Source organism: Xyrauchen texanus, chromosome 40 (assembly GCF_025860055.1).
Source record: "Xyrauchen texanus isolate HMW12.3.18 chromosome 40, RBS_HiC_50CHRs, whole genome shotgun sequence".
In the NCBI taxonomy this organism is placed as follows: Eukaryota; Metazoa; Chordata; class Actinopteri; order Cypriniformes; family Catostomidae; genus Xyrauchen; species Xyrauchen texanus.
The window spans coordinates 21689730-21711519 of NC_068315.1; the positions used below are offsets into that span (position 1 = coordinate 21689730).

Here is a 21790-nt window from a genome sequence, read left to right on the forward strand (position 1 = left end):
TTTTAGATGACTGACATTATCATTACAGCATAAGAAAGCATCATTAAGAAATAAGATTTAATTTAATTATTGTGGATTACAATAAAACACACCCTTTCATTGCTTTAATGATCACTTTATTATTCGATTTCATGGACTGGAATGCTTTGTAACAAAATAAAAATGGAATGATAAAAACTGGTGATTATTCTATACATTGTTTTTTTTTTTATATATAATTCTATAAAACCTCATTGTTTTTTGTGGTTCATCTCATTCTTGATGGACAACAGCTTTCAGGGTTTACTGTGCCTGCTTGTCAAGAAAAAGCTTTTTTTAACATATAAAACCTAATATTCTTTTTGGTATTCCCTCAAAGTGCATAATAAAAGTATTCCAGAGGCAGAGGGAGTCTATAACCGTTCTGCAGTGCTTGTGGTAGAAGAAGACCACTGTTTAAGACATTGTTTGCATGATGAATGTTGTCCATTCATACGATTCTACAGCCCTAACGTACCGGCTGGCATTGCCCAATCATCTTAAAAAAGGTCCATGGGAAGTTTTACCCACTTCACTGCACTGTTTTAAAATCAAAGACAGAGAACAATCTGCAGAAATTTCAACACAGCAGCAAAGCAATGCACAACCCCACCAAAACTACGCAGCATTGCAGGGAAAGCTCACAGGGATGGATCGCACAAAATAAAAATAAGAAAATCTCTCATAATTGACTCACCCTCATGTTGTTCCAAACCTGTAAGACTTTATTTCAAAATTCCTTCCCTTGTGTTCCATAGAAGTTAGAAATGAATATGGGTTTTAAACCATATGAAGGTGAGTAAATGATGACAGTATTTTCATTGTTGTGTAACCCATCCTTTTAAGAACAGCTGAAACAAAAAGCAAAATGGAAAATAAGAAAAACATAATACTCAAATGCCAAGAGTCTATCTAAAGCCTAGATGTCTGGTTGAGTTCTTCTATCTTGCATCACAACGGGATGAACATATAATGACATACACTGGGGCAAATTAAAACTAAAACTGAGACGTAGCCAAAATTGTCATGCGCTCCTCAGTGCATCCCTCACTCTTTTATCCCTTTCATCCTCTATACCCCCCTTATTCTTTTCCTTAGATTGCCTGTACATAGTTGGATGGGAGCATCCCCTGCTTTCCTGTGCGCTCCACGCGTCCGAACATCCAGCCCTCGTCTATCTGCTGCACGTCCACTATCAAGTCCCCATCTGCAAATGATACCTCGTCCTCATCAGCAGCTGCGTAGTCGTACACTGCCCTATAGCGCTTCTGTAGACACATATGAACAGTATGGAAAACAAGGCAAGATCTTATAGGGGACATGAAATGAGGAATCAAATTTTCCTTGATTTTTTTTTACATATGTTTTTTGTACTATAATTATAATATATATTTTGTACTTCTGTAGCCACACCCAGTAACGGTGAGCAGTAAGATGGCAAAGAGACAGTAGGTCAGTCAAGAACAGAGAGCCAATCAAAATAGTGTCCGTTTATCTTTAAGTCTTAAAGGGAGGTGGCACCAAAACAGAGCTCTCCCAACAGAGGTGGAAAACGAACATGGTTTACAAAACAAACAAAACAATTTGTTAAAAAACTTTACTAATATTTTAAGTGAACCTCAAGGAACACATTAATAATAAAAAGGTCATTAATGTGATGTCATGACCCCTTTTCATGCAAAAATGAAAATTATGTCATTATTGACTCACCCTCATGTTGTTCCAAACCACCTGACTTTCTTTGTGCAACATAAAAGGAGATGTTAGGTAAAATGTAAGTCTCAGTCACCATTCACTTATATTGCATCTTTTGTCCATACAATGAAAATGAATAGTGATCGAGGTTAACATTATGCTTCACATCTACTTTTATGTTGAACAAAGACAGTCAGGTGGTTTGAAAAAAATCAAATGGCTTTGAAAAATACGAGTAAATGATGACAGAATTGGGTGACTATCCCTTTAACTATTCCTTTCTTTCATTCTTTGAAAATGAGGACTAAGTTCCTTACCCCACCACTAGAGGGCGGTGGATGAGCAGCAGCCGAACGCACAGGCTGTGGATCATAGTTGAAACTCGGAGATTGAGCTGGTTGCTGAAAGCCTAAACACAAACCAGGAAATATATATTAGAGTATGCAAACTGTGTTTAATCCTACAGACAAAATATGCCTTGTGTGTGTGCAGGAGTTCATACCTGGACTGTTGAAGGCATTAGTGGGTGAGCCCTCTCCACCCATCCGACTTTTTTCAAAATCCTCATGATATTTGATCTAATAATAAACACAGAAAACTGTAACACATCACAGAAACACTGTTGGCATGCATGTAAAAGACAACATGAGATGATTGGAAGAAAACAAGCACAGTTTTCTTTCCTGTTTTAAATTAGTTTAATTTCGAAGGGCTCACCGATTCCAGTGTTGTTGTTTTTTAAAATAGCCAATTGCCTTTAATTTAGATTACTGCCTGCCAAAACAACTGAGAGCTTGTACCATGGATCAAAGTAATGAAGAATGGATACAAAATGGATATATTCCAGGAACTTCCATTGCAACTAAGTGGTGATTGGGAAATTTATTTGGAGATGATTTACTTGCTAATGCTAGTCAAAAGTAGGAGATAAGATTATTTAGGAGGAGGAAACATTCTCATTCTTGATTATTATTAAACAAAAATGTCTATTCTCCCCTGCATTCAAGATATTTTTGGTCCATTTTCCCAAAACAGAAAGTGTGGTAATACTAAATATATATTAAAATATATCTGCTAAAGGTTATTTTTGTCAACTTTTAGGAGTACATTATCATAAAGATAACCTCAAAGCTAATAAGCGTGGATAAAAAGCCACAAAAAACATATCCGGGTTCAATATAAGATAAGCTCAATCGACAGCATTTGTGGCATAATGTTGATTACCACAAACATTTATTTCGTGCTGCTTTAAAAAAAAAAAAAAAAAAAAGCAGAAGTCAACGTGACAGTGAAGCACATACAATGGAAGTGAATGTGGAATTTTTTTTAACGTTATACTCACTTTATCAAAATATAACCACAAGACACAAACAAAATTACTAACCTTTTCTGTGTCAAGTTATCGCCAATTTTACAACTTTGTTGCCATGATGATGAAATGTCAATAAACACTAAAAATTACAATTTAAACAACTTTACAGTTCAAATAATACATGCGATTTAACAGAAGAATTAATGTAAGTGCTTTTATAAAATTATTCGTGTCAAATGTCTGCCTTCAAACCCTCCAAAATTTGGCCCCATTCACTTTCATTGTAAGTCCCTCACTTTAACCTTGATTTTATTTTTTAAATAAAAGGAGGGACGATTCAAAATAAATGTTTGTGGTAATCAACATTTTGCCATAAATGCTGTTGATTGAGCTGAACTTGAATTGAACGTGGAATATTGCTTTAATTGACTGCATTTGTGGCCATATTGCAAAAGCAAAGTAAAGAAAAAAGCGAGATGTCATCATTTGCTGAGGGCATGTTTATGCCACTGTTCACAAACAAGCAGAAAGGTATAAGTTCCCAGACTATGTAAAAATGATACTTGACAAAATAAGTGAAATACACTCACCTAAAGGATTATTAGGAACACCATACTAATACTGTGTTTGACCCCCTTTCGCCTTCAGAACTGCCTTAATTCTACGTGGCATTGATTCAACAAGGTGCTGAAAGCATTCTTTAGAAATGTTGGCCCATATTGATAGGAGAGCATCTTGCAGTTGATGGAGATTTGTGGGATGCACATCCAGGGCACGAAGCTCCCGTTTCACCACATCCCAAAGATGCTCTATTGGGTTGAGATCTGGTGACTGTGGGGGCCATTTTAGTACAGTGAACTCATTGTCATGTTCAAGAAACCAATTTGAAATGATTCGAGCTTTGTGACATGGTGCATTATCCTGCTGGAAGTAGCCATCAGAGGATGGGTACATGGTGGCCATAAAGGGATGGACATGGTCAGAAACAATGCTCAGGTAGGCTGTGGCATTTAAACGATGCCCAATTGGCACTAAGGGGCCTAAAGTGTGCCAAGAAAACATCCCCCACACAATTACACCACCACCACCAGCCTGCACAGTGGTAACAAGGCATGATGGATCCATGTTCTCATTCTGTTTACGCCAAATTCTGACGCTACCATCTGAATGTCTCAACAGAATTCGAGACTCATCAGACCAGGCAACATTTTTCCAGTCTTCAACTGTCCAATTTTGGTGAGCTCTTGCAAATTGTAGCCTCTTTTTCCTATTTGTAGTGGAGATGAGTGGTACCCGGTGGGGTCTTCTGCTGTTGTAGCCCATCCGCCTCAAGGTTGTGCGTGTTGTGGCTTCACAAATGCTTTGCTGCATATCTCGGTTGTAACGACTGGTTATTTCAGGCAAAGTTGCTCTTGTATCAGGTTGAATCAGTCAGCCCATTCTCCTCTGACCTCTAGCATCAACAAGGCATTTTCGCCCACAGGACTGCCGCATACTGGATGTTTTTCCCTTTTCACACCATTCTTTGTAAACCCTAGAAATGGTTGTGCGTGAAAATCCCAGTCACTGAGCAGATTGTGAAATACTCAGACCGGCCCATCTGGCACCAACAACCATGCCACGCTCAAAATTGCTTAAATCACCTTTCTTTCCCATTCTGACATTCAGTTTGGAGTTCAGGAGATTGTCTTGACCAGGACCACACCCCTAAATGCATTGAAGCAACTGCCATGTGATTGGTTGATTAGATAATTGCATTAATGAGAAATTGAACAGGTGTTCCTAATAATCCTTTAGGTGAGTGTAAGTTATTGACAAATTTGATGGAATGGTAAATGATAATGTATTGATGTATTTTGAGTATAAATGAGCTAGTAATCTACTGCCCTGACGAAAAAGGTGTGTAGAAATATAAATGTAAGCTACAATAATAGTTACACTATTGATACTTAAGATACACTAAATGCATTCTTCCATCGCGGTTGAGTACGGTAAGCCAATCGTGCCGAGAATTCCGGGCCAAGAGCGGTTTATAATCATCACATGCCGAACCGTGCTCAAGTGGAAATGCTACTGTAACCGTTCCATGCTCAGGAGCATTCGACCTGATGGCGGAAAGCAGCTAATGTTGATTACCACAAATATTATTTAGACTCGTCCCTCCTTTTCTTTAAAAAAATAAATGGTTTGAGGTTATAGTGAGGCACTTACAATTTTTGGAAGGTATTAAAGGCTGAAATATGAAATTCATAACTTTATAAATACACTTACATTTATTCTTCATTTAAAACTTGTGTATTATTTGAGCTGTAAAGTTGTTTAAATCAGCGTTTATACGGGCATTTTAGCATTTACACCTGTATGTATTTACAGTGAGTATTTCTAATGTTTATGCATCACCCCATTCATTTCCATTACAGGCCCTTCACCGTATACCAGATTCATACTTTTTTTTTTTTTTTAAAGGGAGGACAAGTCAAAATACTACAAAGATCTGGTCACCATTCACTTGAATTGAATGGACCTACAGAGCCGAGATATTCTTCTAAATATCTTCGTTTGTGTTCTGCTGAAGAAAGAAATTCACACATTTGGGATGGTATGAGGGTGAGTAAATAATAAGAGAATTTAAATTTTTGGGTGAACTATCCCTTTAATGTTGTTATTTCTCATTTCATCCACAAGGGGTTGGTGTGTTCTTCCCTGCTGACAGTTATGTTGGTCTTTGCCTGGTCTTGCATGCACTAAGACACTTCCCTTTAAGGAAGAGCCTGCTCACAGACTTAGAGGAAATGACTCATAATCGGCAGTCATGTGATCAGAGAGTTGCTTGGCAACATTCCATGACACATAACGATGAGGATAAACCATGAGGGAGGGAAAAAGGGAGATGGAGACGGGGAAGAGATCAGGAAAACAAAATGGAGTGTGAAAATAAATGTATCAAAACAATCTGGCTAGTCAAGCAATTTAGGGTCTGAGTGTTTTAGCATTAATGGATGGACATGGGGAGGTGGGGGCAGATAGAGGGCACACACCAGACAGTTTGGCCTTAATGTCTCATATTTGGACAGATGTCTCTTCATTAACATTGCTGTTAATGTTCTTTCTACACTTACATTGCTGATCTGATCTTGTGTTTTCTTCACCCTCTGCATCTCTGGTGTATCAGACACCACACTGAAGCCTTTCCCTTTATTCTTCTCAAACTCCTCTTTGTACTGCACCTGGAAGAGAGAGGAATAATCAACTAAATAATGTAGTGAAATGAATGCATTTTCAAACTAAAACATATTAGTGTTGAAGTGGTCTATGACAGACCAAACTAACCAATCATTTTCAAGTTAAGTGTTTTAGAGTTTATTTAACATACTGCATAGCACATAAGGCGTGGTCATGGCAACAAATTATTCACAGGTAGAGATTTATAGTAAAAAGGGTTTAAATATTGGTCTGTTTCTCACAAACGCTTATTGTATCACTTCAGAAGATGTGAATTTAATCACTGGAGTCGTATGGACTACTGTTATGCTGCCTCTATGTGCTTTTTTTAAGCTTCAAACTTCTGGCCACCATACACTTGCATTGAATAGACCAACAGAGCTGAGATATTTTTTTATTTTTTTATCTTAATTTGTGTTCAGCAGAAGAATAAAAAGGCATACACATCTCGAATGGCATGAGGGTGAGTAAATGATGAATTTTCACTTTTGGGCAAGCAATTCCTTTAACCCTCCAGCAAAGTGGATCAGTTTACCAGTTGAGAAACTACATACTATGACAGGATTAATTAAATCAAATATATTCTTTCTAGATTTTTCCTATTTCATATTTTCGTCATGATGTAAATTTTGATGTAAACTTGTAAAAAATAATAATAATAATATTTTATATATATATATATATATATATATATATATATATATATATATATATATATATATATATATATATATATATATTTTACCATAAACCTTGTCACCACCATTTATCGTGATATTAGCAATGGATAGACCCAGGAAGCAAAAACAAGCTCTTAAATGGAAAAGCTACAAACAGGTCTACACATGCCCAACTTGTCTACTGCTGATTTAGCCTTAGCAGTAAAAATGTGCTATTTGCTGTAGGCACATAACCCCGGACTCAACACACAGCTGCACGCATGTGCACACACACACACCACACAGTAAAAAGGGAACTGGCATGAAGAGGTGTCTGGATCATCATTTATTTTTTATTTCCTTTCCTTGCATTGTTTTGAACATGTTTTATGCGCAACAGTAACTCTCTCTGTAGGCATTAAGGGAATGTTAGTGTATTGCACTAATATTGCAATAAGCTGTTTGTAACTACACATCAGTCAACCAAAATAAAGCACACACTCCAACTCCCATGAATAAAAACAATGTGAGGAACTGTTACACAGCAATGTAGCATTTAGAAAAAGAAAGACCAACAAAAGTAGACTCACTGGCAAATAAATAGCTAACTATCATACATGGGCACTACTGTGAGGGAAATTCAAATCAGCTCTGACCTTAAGTTTATTGCAGTACAGTATTGTACTGCCATGCAAAATAGCAGATAAACACTAACCTCAGTTTACTCAAGTCAGTTTTATTTGTATTGCACTTTTAACAATACATACAGTTTTGTTTCAAAGCATCTTCAGAGAATATCATGCCTTAATGTCTTTAAGCCACCAGTGAGCAAAGGGTACTGAAGGGTAAATAGATTGGTACATTTTGTCAGGAAAAACTTGGTTGTTTCAAACAAAAACGTGTTAGTATGGACGTGGCCTAACACCCTGTCTACACCGGTCACGTCATGTCAAAAGCACATACTGTAGTTCCCATTATAATCATTAAGCTCTCTACACAGCAAGTGTCCATTGCGGCGCATCAGGTTAACAGTAAACAGATGTCCCATTCCATTTTGTGCTGCACACTCAGGCTCTAATCCTGCAATCAAGACAAATATATGGTTTGGAAAGTTCGCTTCGACGTGTCAAGTGTAGCCAGCCTCAAGCCGATGCGGTGCATCAACAGACACACCCGATGTAGACAGGGTTTAAGTTCTAGTCTGGATAAGGAGGCATAAACGTAGCAGAATCAATGAGTTGTCAAAGACAATTTAATAGCGAAAACACGTTTTCGTATGAAAACAAATAAGTCAGAACATTCTGAAGGACAGTGAAGAATTTGATTGACGTAGCTTGAAATCTCTAAGAAAAGTTACATATAGAAATTGTCGACTTTGTTAAGGGATTTTGAAAATACCCTAAACCACTTCTGTAGAATAAGTGTACAACATAATGATTAGTTTACAGTATTTTAAGTCCATTCTAAATTGATTAGACTGATGCAGTGGTCAGTTTAGCATTCTTTGCTGTCTGGCTGGTGTAGGCTTTAGTTTGCTGTCTACATTCATTTATCATTTACAGAGGTCTAGTGCATGGCTACAATTTATAAGGCTGTCAGTGAGGGGGTGTAGTCTGCTAGCTGAATACGCTGCTCAGGGTGAGGTCTGCCTAGCGTTTAGACTGGCAAACACAAAGCTGTCAACCCAAGTATGACTGGAACATCGTCAACAGACCTTCGCTTTATAAAACTCTATGACCCAAATGCACAGACACCACACAAATACACTTTCTCACACACACACACACATATAAGGTTGAGCTAAGACAGGGTGGGGTGGGTTTTTAACGAATGCTCACACACACACACACACACACACACACACACACACACACACACACACACATATGGTTGAGCTAGACAGGGTGGGGTGGGTTTTTAACGAATGCTCACACACACACACAAGCATTCAAAGGCCCCTGACATTTCCCAGATTGACACCCCCATCCCCCGTTTCCGGCATCATCCCGGAAATTCCCCATAAAGTGGCCAGTCTGAGCTGACCCAGGGGTGCCGGACTGCTCCATTCTCCCATAGCCTGTAAACAAAGACCCTAAATAGAGAGAGATGGATAGATAGATCCCTCCGCTACACAACTATGCCAAAAATGATGAGTAACAGCCTTGCTATGAGGCTTGTGCAGTATTGCTGCAGTATCTCTTGTGTGCTTGTGCTTTTATAGGTTTTTACAGTGACAAAGGGGCTTTGTGAACATGATGAAAAAATGTATGAAATGAAAGAGATAAATAAGAAATCAAATAACACATAACTTTAAAGCGGTCATACTAATATAATATTTTGTTTATTTATTCCCATTGGGCCCACTTAAAAAAAAGTGTCTTATAGAATTTAGTTTTTATTACATTTTTACACCCTTCCTCTGACCTTTAGAATTAAACTGGTAAGTTTTTGCTCCTGTGCCTTAAGACTCTTTGCTAGTGAAATGAGTAACAACTCTTTGCTGCACATACTGATAAGCGTAACGTATAGTTTTTAACGGCCCATTCTTCCATAACAGCCCCTTTGCTAACCCTATATTACAGTAAGACAGTTCATAAAACCATCCATACTAAAATGTGCCAATCCGGCTGTTAAAATCAGACTGAAATGATCAGGAATATTGTTAAAAAAAATAAACTCCCGGACTGATCACACTGTGAATTAAGTGACAGGCTGAAAGTTCTACTGGGGAAATTGGTCTGTGCTTACCGAAATTCGAACCACTGCCCCCAGTGGTTGAAACTGGAAGGGTTGTTAAACAGTTTCTGGTTGAAATGTCCACAAGGTGGCGCCAAAAGAGAGTTGCATTTTTAGGTGTAGATGACGTAATGCAGTCAACAGGAATGCATGTTTTATTACTTTACTCCTAGCCCAAACCCCAACCCTAAATCTAACCAACAATGGAGTAAAAATATAATTTTAGAGTGAAAACACAACCTCCGGCTCACCATTGTTTACGTGAACGCAACTACCTGATTTCCATGGGACCAAACCAGTGTCTGAGAGGTTGTTTGTGCAATGCGTTATTAGCACTAGAGCAACAGGACATACATTCGAAATTATGCAAAAATGTTTGATGGGAGATGGAGCTTGTCAGTACTTCCGCTGAATGGGGTTAATTTCAGGGTGCATAAACATTCAGAAGCAGCATGTCGATTTCCAGTGTGATCTTGTTGAAACTTTAGCCACTCTATTCTTACATTGGGATCAGAGCAATAAGTGCTAAAAACAGCCAGGAAAAACACAAGATTTGGACTATCCTCATCCTTTACTCTTTATCATAAGTTCTTCAGGTGTCAGTGTTACTGACGTGTAACTGTGGGTGGTGATGTGTTAATGTTTCAGTTTTCTGATGTGAGCAAGGCATTTTTCCAGCATCAATACATTTTAGGATGGGGTAGGAAGATATGAGTTCTGAAAGTAGTACATAGAACATTGAACTCTTTGAATTTTATTCAAATTATATTACCCCTTTAATTCTTCTTTAGGACTTGTTTTTACATACAGCAGTTGAATGATCTTTCTGTATTATGCCTCTGGGACAGAAGGCTGCCATGGCAGTAATACCATGTATAAACCTTGTAAAATAACATCTCTCCCCTCCTCCTGCAAAAATATAATCTGGATTGCCAGTCTTAATAACTCAGGGGTCCCCTGACCTTAATTCAGTCACTGTGCCATGTTCCCTCTTTGGGACAAAAAAAGAAAAAGAAAAAAGTATTTCTCACAAAAATTTAAATTCTGTAACTTTTTACCCACTTCTATGTCAATCCAATCCAATATCACTTTTTTGAATGGAACACAAAATGAGATGTCTTGCAGAATGTTAGGGCCTTTCAACCTCAGTCACAATTCACTTTCATTGTATGGAAAAGAGCAGCAGCTAAACATTCTTCAAAATTTCTCACGTGTTCAACAGAAGAAAGAAAGTCTTGCTGTCAACATAAGGTTTGTGACAACATAAAGAGTAAATGATTTTGTGAGAAAAAAATGACTTTTATTTTTGGGTGAACTATCACTTAACAAAAGTATATATTAGGACATAGGGCAAGCTGGAATACACACAGTCTGTAAAAAAAACAAAAATTATAAAAAAAAAATAATTCTCAATATCAAAGAATTTACACAGCCTGCTATGGAAGACTAAAACAGTGAATAAACAAACCCTCTTGAAAAAAAGAGAGAATGAAGTGACAGGAAAGAGGAAGGTGATGTAATAAGATGTAATGAGAAGTTAGAGGAAAAGGGAGGAGGAGGTGAGAATGAAGCTTAATGAAATAAGGGCAAACATGGGAAGTGTGGCGAAGAAAGTGAGATAGAGATAACAGATGGTGCTGATGAGAGCTACATGGTAGGAAACTTACAAAGCTCTAAATGACTGTGATACTGACCTTCTATGCATATGTTACATACTGTAAATATCTTATGAGAATATTAAAGGAGAGGTTTATAATTTTTATAAAAAATACTTTATCCTGTCCCAACTTAATATGCTGACACAATTATAAATAAGTAATTCGTAGGCTAATTCACCCAAAAAGTGCAAACAACGTGGCTCTGTGGCACTATCAAAACATTGCTCGGTTTGTTTGAGCATCCCACCCAGCCCGACACAGCAACATTTGTTTATCCAATAGCACGAGTTTGGGACGGGACTATTTGTTTGTCCAAATAATGATAGGCGGTTGAAGTATTCAGTATTCTTTTGTCATTTAGTTTGGTGTTTCAGGGCTTTGATATCACATTTGTAATCACATTTTGTTCAGCATTGAGGCACTAAACCAACACCAATTTTGTGCTAGTTTGAACTGACTTGTTTTGCACCTATGTTGTTCAGAATGTGTCAGCTAGTATTTATTTTTTAATATGTAATTTCCATATGTTTGTGATGGCCTTAAACAGAGAACAACTCAGAGAGAGAGTGGGCATGTTTTGGACAATAGAAAGCCTTAAAATAAAAAATAAATACATTTTAAAAACTCAGCAACTAATGGAATTAATTGGTCAAATCAACAGGATCCAAAAGATCAGAGAGGTAGAAGCAAATAAATCCAAAGCACATCATTTAGGAGGAGGACACTTTTTGTTAGGATTGGAATGTAAATAACGAGTTCATCTAATACACAGCCACCTTCCCACTGGATAAATGTGAACATGAGCCAAGAGCGGAAGAAAGAGAGGAGCACTGGGAATAAGAAAAGACATAGGAGATGAGAAAGATAAAAAGTTGCTGAGGTTTCTGAACAGGGACACTTACTTGACTCTGCATTTTGCTCTGCTGCTTGAGTCGGAGGTTCTCTGGTGTATCGGCCACACTGGTGAAGGATGATTTAGGGTAGTGTCTGAAAACACACAGACATCATATTTATAGCCTTTTTAATACATTTATTTATTTATTTAGAAAAGTGCACTTCAGACATTCAAAACAGCAAAAAAAAAAAAAACCTAACGCCGGTTTCACTCATCCTCCATGAGCAAAGCATGAGCGCCGCATTTTCATTTCGGCGCCCATATTAACAGTTCACATACGAGGTGACATCCCAGAAGCGTCCCAGACACGACAGTGAGCGGATAGTTTTGGCATTCGGCCTATTTTTGCCTCACAGCTCACGCGGAGCTCAGCGGCTCTGGGTGCATACAACATAATATGAACTTATAGTACACTATGGGGTTCAGGTCAGGCAAGTTTGCTGGCCAATCAAGCACAGTAATACCATAGTCATTGAACCAGGTTTTGGTACTTTTGGCAGTGTGGGCAGGTGCCAAGTCCTGCTGGAAAATGAAGTCAGCATCTCCATAAAGCTTGTCTGCTGAAGGAAGCATGAAGTGCTCTAAAATGTCCCGGTAGACGGCTGCGTTGACTCTGGACTTAATAAAGCACAGTGGACCAACACCAGCCGATGAAACTTCACACTGGACTTCAAGCATCTTGGATTGTGTGCCTCTCCATTCTTCCTCCAGACTCTGGGACCTTGGTTTCCAAATGAGATGCAAAATTTGCTCTCATCAGAAAAGAGGACTTGGGACCACTGAGCAACAGACCAGTTCTTTTTTTCTTTAGCCCAGGTAAGACGCTTCTGACGTTGTTTGTTGTTCAGGAGCGGCTTGACAAGAGGAATACGACATTTGAAGCCCATGTCCAGGACCCGTCTGTGTGTGGTGGCTCTTGATGCAGTAACTCCAGCCTCAGTCCACTCCTTGTGAAGCTCCCCACACATTTGAATGGCCTTTTCCTGACAATCCTCTCCAGGCTACGGTCATCCCTGCTGCTTGTGCAACTTTTTCTTCCACACTTTTCCCTTCCACTTAACTTTCTATTAATGTGCTTTGATACAGCACTTTGAGAACATCCAACTTCTTTTGCAATTACCTTTTGAGGCTTTCCCTCCTTGTGGAGGGTGTCAATGATGGTTTTCTGCACAACTGTCAGGTCAGCAGTCTTCCCCATGATTGTGAATTCAACTGAACCAGACTGAGAGACCATTTAAAGGCTCAGGAACCCTTTGCAGGTGTTTAGCTGATTAGAGTGTGACACTTTGAGCCTACAATACTGAACCTTTTCACAATATTCTAATTTTCTGAGATTCTGAATTTGGGGTTTTCATAAGCTGTAAGCCATAATCATCAAAATTATATCAAATAAAGGCTTGAAATATCTTACTTTGCTTGTAATGAGTCTATATAATATATTAGTTTCACCTTTTAAGTTGAATTACTGAAATTAATGAACTTTTGCACGATATTCTAATTTTTCGAGTTTCACCTGTAACTGCAGATAGTAAATTACTTTACATATTTTCTGTTGAAGAGCTGACAGGTGAAACATGACTTTGATGACATAGCAAGCCAGTTATCTACAAATGATCCAAAAAGCAATGAGGTATGTAATTGTCAGAAACAGCTCTCTGTATCCTCCAAAATAATCATAGAGTTGAAGCAACGCCTCTAACAACAAAAACTGAACATTATAACCTTCATGAAGGTAGGATTTATGGACTGTATTAGTCTTGGACTTTGGACTGTATTAGTTTTAGCTCAGTGTACCTAATAAACTGGCAGCTTTATATATGCTTATATTGTAAGAGTAGTGGAGGGCAAATAGAACATAGTCATACAATAGCATTTATAAACACTCCCCCACTCCACCCCACCCTCAATATTGAACATTCAGGGGGAAAAATAAATATAAATAAATATAATTCTAATATATAAGAGGTCAAGTATTTTTTTTATAGTTGCTGTCGTTTCATTTATATATTTCACTCACTAATTTCAGCCTAATTACTTTCCAGGAATTGCATAAAAGTGTCCCATATTTGACTGAATTTATTTAATTTCCCTTTCACCACATAGGTTAATTTCTCCATAGCAAGGCAGATCGATCTATAAAAGTTAGATGTTATGAATACTACTTCAGTTTCCAGAGAAGGGGTGCCTTTATTTCAGATTGAATGTACTGGACAGAAATCATGCCAATGTCCAAATACTTATGTAACTGTAGGTGGGTACTCTTACTTTTGTAATCTCTACCTCATTAAAATTTTTGGGAAACTTGCTCACGAAGGATGCATGAACCCGGCGTAAGTCATAATGACACAAGCAAAACAAAGAATAAAAAAGTACTTTTGTTTTGCCATTATTTTCTGGATATTGTACCGTGGTGGTCATACCATACCTTTTTGGACATATAGCATGGTATTTTTTTTTTTTATAGTTCAAGAACACAACAGTGTATAAATATAGTAAAGATTCAGTACCATAGCATTTGGGTTAATGATGTGACTCCCATTTTTTGGCAGATGTAGTAACTAAAAAATTCACACAAAACAATTTCTTGAAAACACTTCTACTATGATGAAAATCTTTTCAATTTGAAAGCCATTATGACATTTTTCTGTGGCTTAAAGCAGACAGTAAAATTATATACAAGTAAATAAATACATTATACAAATAAAAGGATCATTAAAAGCTGAAATTCTTGAAAAAAGAAACTTTGGCATAAGATGTTTAGAATGTTTTAAAAATATTTGAAAAACCTTTGCACACCGAATCAAAATCAGGTGGTGTAACCAACATACAGGAAGCCATTCTGTTGCCATGCTACAAAAAAAAAAACAACTGAGAAGACCACTTTAAACCCTAATGAGGTTTGTAATGTTTGTTTTTAAACCCTAATGTATATACACACACACACAGTTTATCTATAGACACACACGATCAGCCACAACATTAAAACCACCTACCTAATATTATGTAGGACACACACACAAACACACACACACACGCACACACATAACATTGGTTTGTTAAAACTAATCACAGTGTGATTGTATTGCTTTAGAAACCTTATATAGTGCATGAGTCGTATTGATTACTTTTACTGTGGCTTTATTGTTTTTGCTCCTTGTTTCAAGCTTGACAATATTGCAAATAAATCATATGAAGACTTCTTAAAAAAAATAAAAATAATCTTTTGTGTTCCACAGAAGGGAGGAAGTCATACAGGTTAAGAGGAACTTTAGGGTGAGTAAATACTGTAATGACAGAATGTTCATGTTTGGGTGAACTAAACCTTTAATCAAATTTACTTCAGTCTGGTCCAAACCCTAAAATATATATATATATATATATTTTTTGGTACTTCTAGGTTTTAATGAAGAAGGTAAAACTGGCCCATTTATGAGCCTTTATTTATTGTGGGGACATCCCTACAAAAATATATTTGTCAGGTTTCAACTCTATCTTACTCAATCTAACCATGAGAGTCAAAGGCATTACCCAACATCACCACAGGTCAAGTGTCAGATATTCAACATGTTATTTTGTCAGATACATTTCAAAAATCCCTTTATATGGTTCTAAATCTAGGAAAGGCTAATGCTAAAATAATTTACCTAGTTGTCATCTCAGTGGGAAGGGTGGGTCACAATATTTGGACAGTATGTACATTGCATTAAGAAACATTCAGTCTGGAGGGAAGATGTCAGATCAAGCTCAGCAATCGAGAGAAAGGTTCTAAGTTTGTGAAAGAACCAATGTAACGCTATAGAAATGCTTCCCAATGGCCATAATTAGCTGCACTGGAGGGCAAACTGGTTGGAGAACCTGTTTTTTAGTGCTCTTAAAGCTCACAAAACAAATGTGCCAACAAAACAAACAAATGCATATAAAAACCACACCTTTCATTTAGAAAATCCCCAAGCTTATAACCATGTCGGGACATTGCACATCTGTGATGCATATCAAAATGTCTACGGTCCACATTTGGTGTTTACCAGCCAGGTACAGACGTTTACGTGATATCCCAAGTGAACAGTTTCAGTCAGAACTTCCCCAAGTGAGCAAAAGGTGCATATGATGTGGAAAATATAAATTCACCTTAAGATCCTCTATATGAAGGTGTGGAAAAATGATGTGGCTGATAGAATGATGTTTAAAACACTCTTGTCTACATCTACACCTCTTGGTGTTAAATTGTGAAGACAGATCTAAAAATGGATCAGCTGAAAAGAGGTCAGATTGAACCACATAGCCCTGTCTAAATAAAGCCCAGTGTTCTGTAGTGACAGAGAACAAAACTTCCAGTAACAGTTTCCAAAAATGAATATTCTGTCATAGTTTTACACCCAAATTACTATTTTTTTCTTTCGTGGAACACAAAAGGAGATCTTAGGCAGAATGTGAGCCTCAGTCACCATTCACATCTTTTTATCCATTCAATGAAAGTGAATGGTGACTGAGGCTCACATTCTGCCAAACAACTAATTTTGTGTTCCACAGAAGGAAAAAATTAACATGGGTTTGGAACAACAAAAAGGTGAGTAAATGTTGACAATTTTACTTTTTGGGTGAACTATGCCTTTAAACTCAGCATGGAAGCATGAGTCAAAGGTGGAAGTGACTACAAAAAGGAAACCACCTTTTCTTTTCAAAGCCTATCAGCCAAACTTTGGTCTTTCTGGTGTGTCACAAGAAACAATAGGCATACTTACAGTACATGACTGTGGTGTTCTTACAATCAAAAAATGATTAATATGTTTCAAACAAAGCAGAACAGAACAATTCATCCACAAATAGAGCTTTATTGAACTCAAATGGCCCATGCAAACAGTCACATGGAAGTTAAATGTACTGTTGTGGAAGAATATTTAACGCAAGCTTTTGGCACTTCCATATGAAAGTAATGTCCAGACAGCTGGCTAAAATAACTTATTTGTACATTCAATGCCAGTTTGAGGAAAAAAAAAGAAAAAAGGTTGGTTTGGCATAACCTGCTCAGTGCCCAAGAATTCTTGCTGCCCCAACTGAACAAGAACACATTTTATAAGATACCCCCTCAAAAGAAAGTATAGTGTCAAAGAAAAACCATTGTGGTCTTACCGAAGAGAACTTCAAATATTTGTCTAAAGAAAAGTTATATGGTTTAAAATATCACTTAATTGTGAATGTGCATCTGTGTGTTTACATGTGAGACAATGTCTGCATACATGTGAAGCATCTTGAGTACAGGATTACTTTTTTCATTGTTGCCAAAAACAGTACAGTACAGAAGGTGGCAGATAATAAGGCAGAGCACACAATCTAAAAATGAAATCAGTCAAGAAATTATTCTTAGGCATGACTCAAACATTTGACTTGAAGAACTAGGGATAAAATATCAAAAAAATGCTCCCCCAAAAATGAAAATTCTGCCATTATATACTCACCCTTATGTTGTTCTTATCCTGTATCAAATTTACCTTCAGTGGAACAAAAAAACAGATATTTTGCAGAATGTCCTGGCTGCTTTTTTCCATACAACAAAAGTTAAAAAAGGACTGAAATTACTCCAGGTCTTCTGAAGCCATACGGTAGATTTGTGTGAAGAATATTTCAGTTGTTATTCACTGAAAATATTGCCTTTTTGTTCTTAGTCTCAAATCTAGTCAATTATGAGTAGAGGATGAGTGAATGATGACAGAATTTTCATTGTTGGTAGGTGATCTATCCTATTAAGAAAAAGCATGGCAACAGGAAAAATGGAGTGGTGAAAAAAAAAAACTTACTGGCTGCAGTAAGGTTTCTTGTCAAAGCCTTTGTAGTTCTTCATATTCAGAGTCATTTTGCAGACCTCGCAGGTGAAACATCCTTTGTGCCAGTACTGTCAAAGGAAGTACAACAGAAGAGAAAAGGAAAATTCATTCAGTATAACTAGAATGCTGAGAAGGCTGGAATCAACATGGAAAACAAACTGCAGGTGGTCTCTCCTGAGAAGCTAGAAACAGCAGCTATATACACCACACAAAAGAGACTCCACTTGTTTGAAAGAGATGCTGATCTCTAAACTGTGGTAGTGCAGCCTTGTGGTTAAAAATCAGGTAACCAAAAGGTCATAGGTTCAAAAGGAGCAATTACCATTGTGCTCAAGTAAGGTATTTAACCACAGATCGCTCCAGGAGGACTTTCCCTGTAACTTAAGATGGTGATGTTGTCCATTGTTGCTTAACAAAACTCCACAAACCCCAATTGTGTGGCATATAAAGACTCTTTTCAAACTGTGGCTGCTACATTCAACAATACCTGAATTGCTTACCTCACTATGATAACCTTTGACCTCCCGCTCACTTATCTGATTAACCGGCAAACCTTCAGAGAGATCTTACTAGCTTTGTTGGATTTTAAAATACTCTGATGACCTAATATGCTACTCAAATACTTTCAGTTGGTATATCAAAGTTTTTCCACGCTAGGGCTTTTTTTTTTTTTGTACAATGGTGAAAATAAGAAGCAAAAGAGCATCTAGGTCTCTGTATTCACTGAAAAGGGCATAAATGCATATTGATAGCGGTAAGCCAGCACAAAAGAATAATGATGATTAAAACCAACAAGGAAAGTAGGTCTTTCCAGCTTTCCAGAATCGAGGACACTGCAGAGGAAGTGGTCCTATAGATAAACACAAGACTGGCAGATCTACAAAGCTCCACAGAGTACCTCAGAGATGCTTCGCACTTCCACTGAAATGGCATTGTTGGCTCTGCAGTCCCAAAGACCACATGCTTTAAAAACGCTGAGAAAGTCTTGCATAATTGACTCAAAAACAAAATCCTTGTTTGGAACTGGCGAGAATTGTTCCGAGTCAGACTTCCTCAAATTCAGGCATTCTGTTTGAACTGCAAAAATCTGCCTCTGAATCTTTCAAGGCCTATCAAACAATCAATTGCCAATTGTCATTTGCATCATGCGGCAGTCATATATTTTTGTACAATGGTTGCTACACTTTATAGTTAATCATTGTCCCAAGCAACCAAGTGTAGGAGCGATGTGTTTGTTTTATGTCTCTCGTAACACTCCACGGCCTATTTCTTCTTACATGATAACATAATTTCAACTCAATTCAATATTTAATGGCCATTTATTTACTTATTTGGTAAATAGGTATGTAATAAGAGGGATAAAGTATAGTTAATCGGTTATAATTGCAAAACTATATCCCTTTAGGATGAAACAATACCGCCGCTTTGAGTTGGAGTTCCACTTCAAAACGGCTTCCCCTTCACAAACCCACCCATCTGCCTCAAGCACAACAGTTGGTGCAGACACACAATGAAGAGTCTGAACATCTCAAATGAGACCAATTGGGAAAAATATAATCAGTATCAGATGACCATTGCAATGTGGATGAAATCTGCAATTACAGCATGAGAACATTCCATCGAACCAAAACTCAGCTGTTACTAATTCACTGAACTTCCCACTCACTCAACGGTTCTGGAGAACGTAGTGCTTGCTTTCACACTATGACAATACACACAACCTTGACACAGTTGATAACATTGCTCTACAGTGTAATTACTGTATTACCATGGACAAATTTGTCATCAGAATGATAGCATGTGAATATGATGTCAATGTAGACAGACTGCTGATGAATCTGTAAAAAGGGGTTAGCATTTGTATGAGAATATGAAAATGCTCATTTAGACCACACAAAGTCAGCCACATGTGTCCTGACAAGAATTTTCTTTCAGAGATAGAAAGCCACTAAATAACCGACAAATGGACCAAACACGTCAATGCCCACAGGTAAACATCCTGAAAGGATGTGCTGTCATAAACCACAATATATTAAAAATAGCTATAGGCTGACACAGTAACACATCATGTGAAGGGAAGTCTACTGGCAATAGAAAGACAAAAACTGTGTTAAAGAGTGAAAATAGAACAGTGGCAGAGGGCCATAAGTTACCAAGACACCTTGTAACAGAACGGACTAATCAATCCAATCATCACCCCAACAAAAGGTACCATGGTAACCCTACTTTTTGCCAAAATATGACCATTAGTGTAATTAGTGGCAACCAGCTCTCTCAAGTCCATTACTACTTGAAAACTGAATGTGTTTTGTTACTGTAACCTAATTGATTCAGAGATGTTAAATACAATTTTTGATTCAATAAAACAAGTTAATTTAAGTATTACCACATGAGACACATTGCATGTAAAAATAAATAAAAATAAACCAGTGTACACTGTAACATGTTTTATGAGGTTAGCTAAATATGTGCTTCATATGGTACCATCTAAAATAACTGTTTTTATTCCATTAAAAATGTCATTTAATCTGGCTAAATGAACCTGAAACAAATGTATAAACACCAACGAAATTAAGCTTTGTGGGTTAAATCAAGTAGATTATTGTTAACACTACGATATCTTGGACCGGTTAAAAAAGAAAACAACATGACAGAAAGCTTCGGACCCTGTTTGAAGGAAACCCCATATTATATTGTATTATGATTTAACGGGTGAAATTGAATAAACATTAAGACTAAAATTATATTTTACTGTATAAGAGCGTGCAGGTTGTATTGTCCTACATCAAATCACAGATAAAAGCATTTGTTATCACTACTTTTAAAGATCCACGCTTCTTTCTCTCTCACACTTTAATTTACTAAAGTTATGGAAAATGAATCCTGTCAGACACTGGTTAGGCTATAAACCTCTACTGAAAGACGGCCACGCCCACATTTCTAAAACTGATTCCTTCATACGTTCAATCAGTGTACTACATCACGTAAGTGAAAGGTGTATTCTTTATACTATTCAATACAATATAATGGTGATATACTGCCGAAGTTGGTTTGTATCGTTCACAGAAAGTTGAAAAGTGAATGAGAAAAAAAAGGTCAAACAAACAAACTGTTTACGGTCTAGAAACGCCTTGATTTGATGATCAAACAGTATGCTGGCTATGTGTTATGCTTATGCATTACGGAAGGAGCTATTCAATGAATTATTGCCTATGGGTATAAAACATGAAATTGTTCAATTGAAGATTTGTCTCGATCATATCGACTATATATGAAATATTCAGCGTGTTACGGTATGTTCATATATTACAAATGTCAAGTAAACCATATGTTTCTGACAGTTTGGTACCAATAAGACACCGTAAGGATCACTCACCTTGTCCAGACAATTGACTTTTTCCGTAGGGTACACAACCTTGTCACATCTGCTACACAGTGGATTCATGTTGCTCAGCTTGCCTTTGATCTTCTTGAGTGGCTCAATAAAGTGGGCCAAAAAACACTGATAGATCTATGCAGCAGACCAAAAAACACAAGTGAACGGGATGTTGAATATGTCCCCGCGCTGTCACCGCCAGCTAAACTGTTCTGCTGTAATGGGCGAGTTCCTGAACCACGCCTCACAGACGCGTGTACTGTAGCGAGTAGGAGGCGGGATGAAGAAGTGAGACTCCGCCCTCTTCACACATTTCCGGGAGAGGTGGGCGGAGCCACAGTGCCACAGTACTTTGAAGCGCGGTGAAAAAGACCATATATGTACAACATTGGGCAAG

The 21790-nt window shown here is 37.4% G+C and overlaps 1 protein-coding gene across 1 annotated transcript; it reads right to left on the minus strand.

Annotated features, from left to right (window-relative positions):
• Nucleotides 1-94: 94 nt before the first annotated feature.
• LOC127633522 (LIM and SH3 domain protein 1-like) lies at nucleotides 95-21631 on the minus strand. The gene is made up of 7 exons (XM_052112688.1): nucleotides 21394-21631; nucleotides 17991-18085; nucleotides 12203-12287; nucleotides 6145-6252; nucleotides 2216-2291; nucleotides 2031-2122; nucleotides 95-1286 (listed from the first exon to the last, which is right to left on the minus strand). Exons 1-7 carry the CDS (start codon nucleotides 21460-21462, stop codon nucleotides 1113-1115), a joined length of 699 nt encoding a protein of 232 aa, XP_051968648.1. The 5' UTR covers nucleotides 21463-21631; the 3' UTR covers nucleotides 95-1112.
• Nucleotides 21632-21790: the final 159 nt, after the last annotated feature.

What these genes read in the sequence shown, in the direction of transcription:
- LOC127633522 (XM_052112688.1), bottom strand. Translation starts at nt 21,462, where the DNA reads ATGAATCCACTGTGTAGCAGATGTGACAAGGTTGTGTACCCTACGGAA. An exon ending in AGAGCAAAATGCAGAGTCAA is followed by an intron (nt 6,253 to 12,202) that starts GTAAGTGTCCCT and finishes TCTCTCTTCCAG; the next exon opens with GTGCAGTACAAAGAGGAGTT. An exon ending in TAATGCCTTCAACAGTCCAG is followed by an intron (nt 2,123 to 2,215) that starts GTATGAACTCCT and finishes GTTTGTGTTTAG; the next exon opens with GCTTTCAGCAACCAGCTCAA.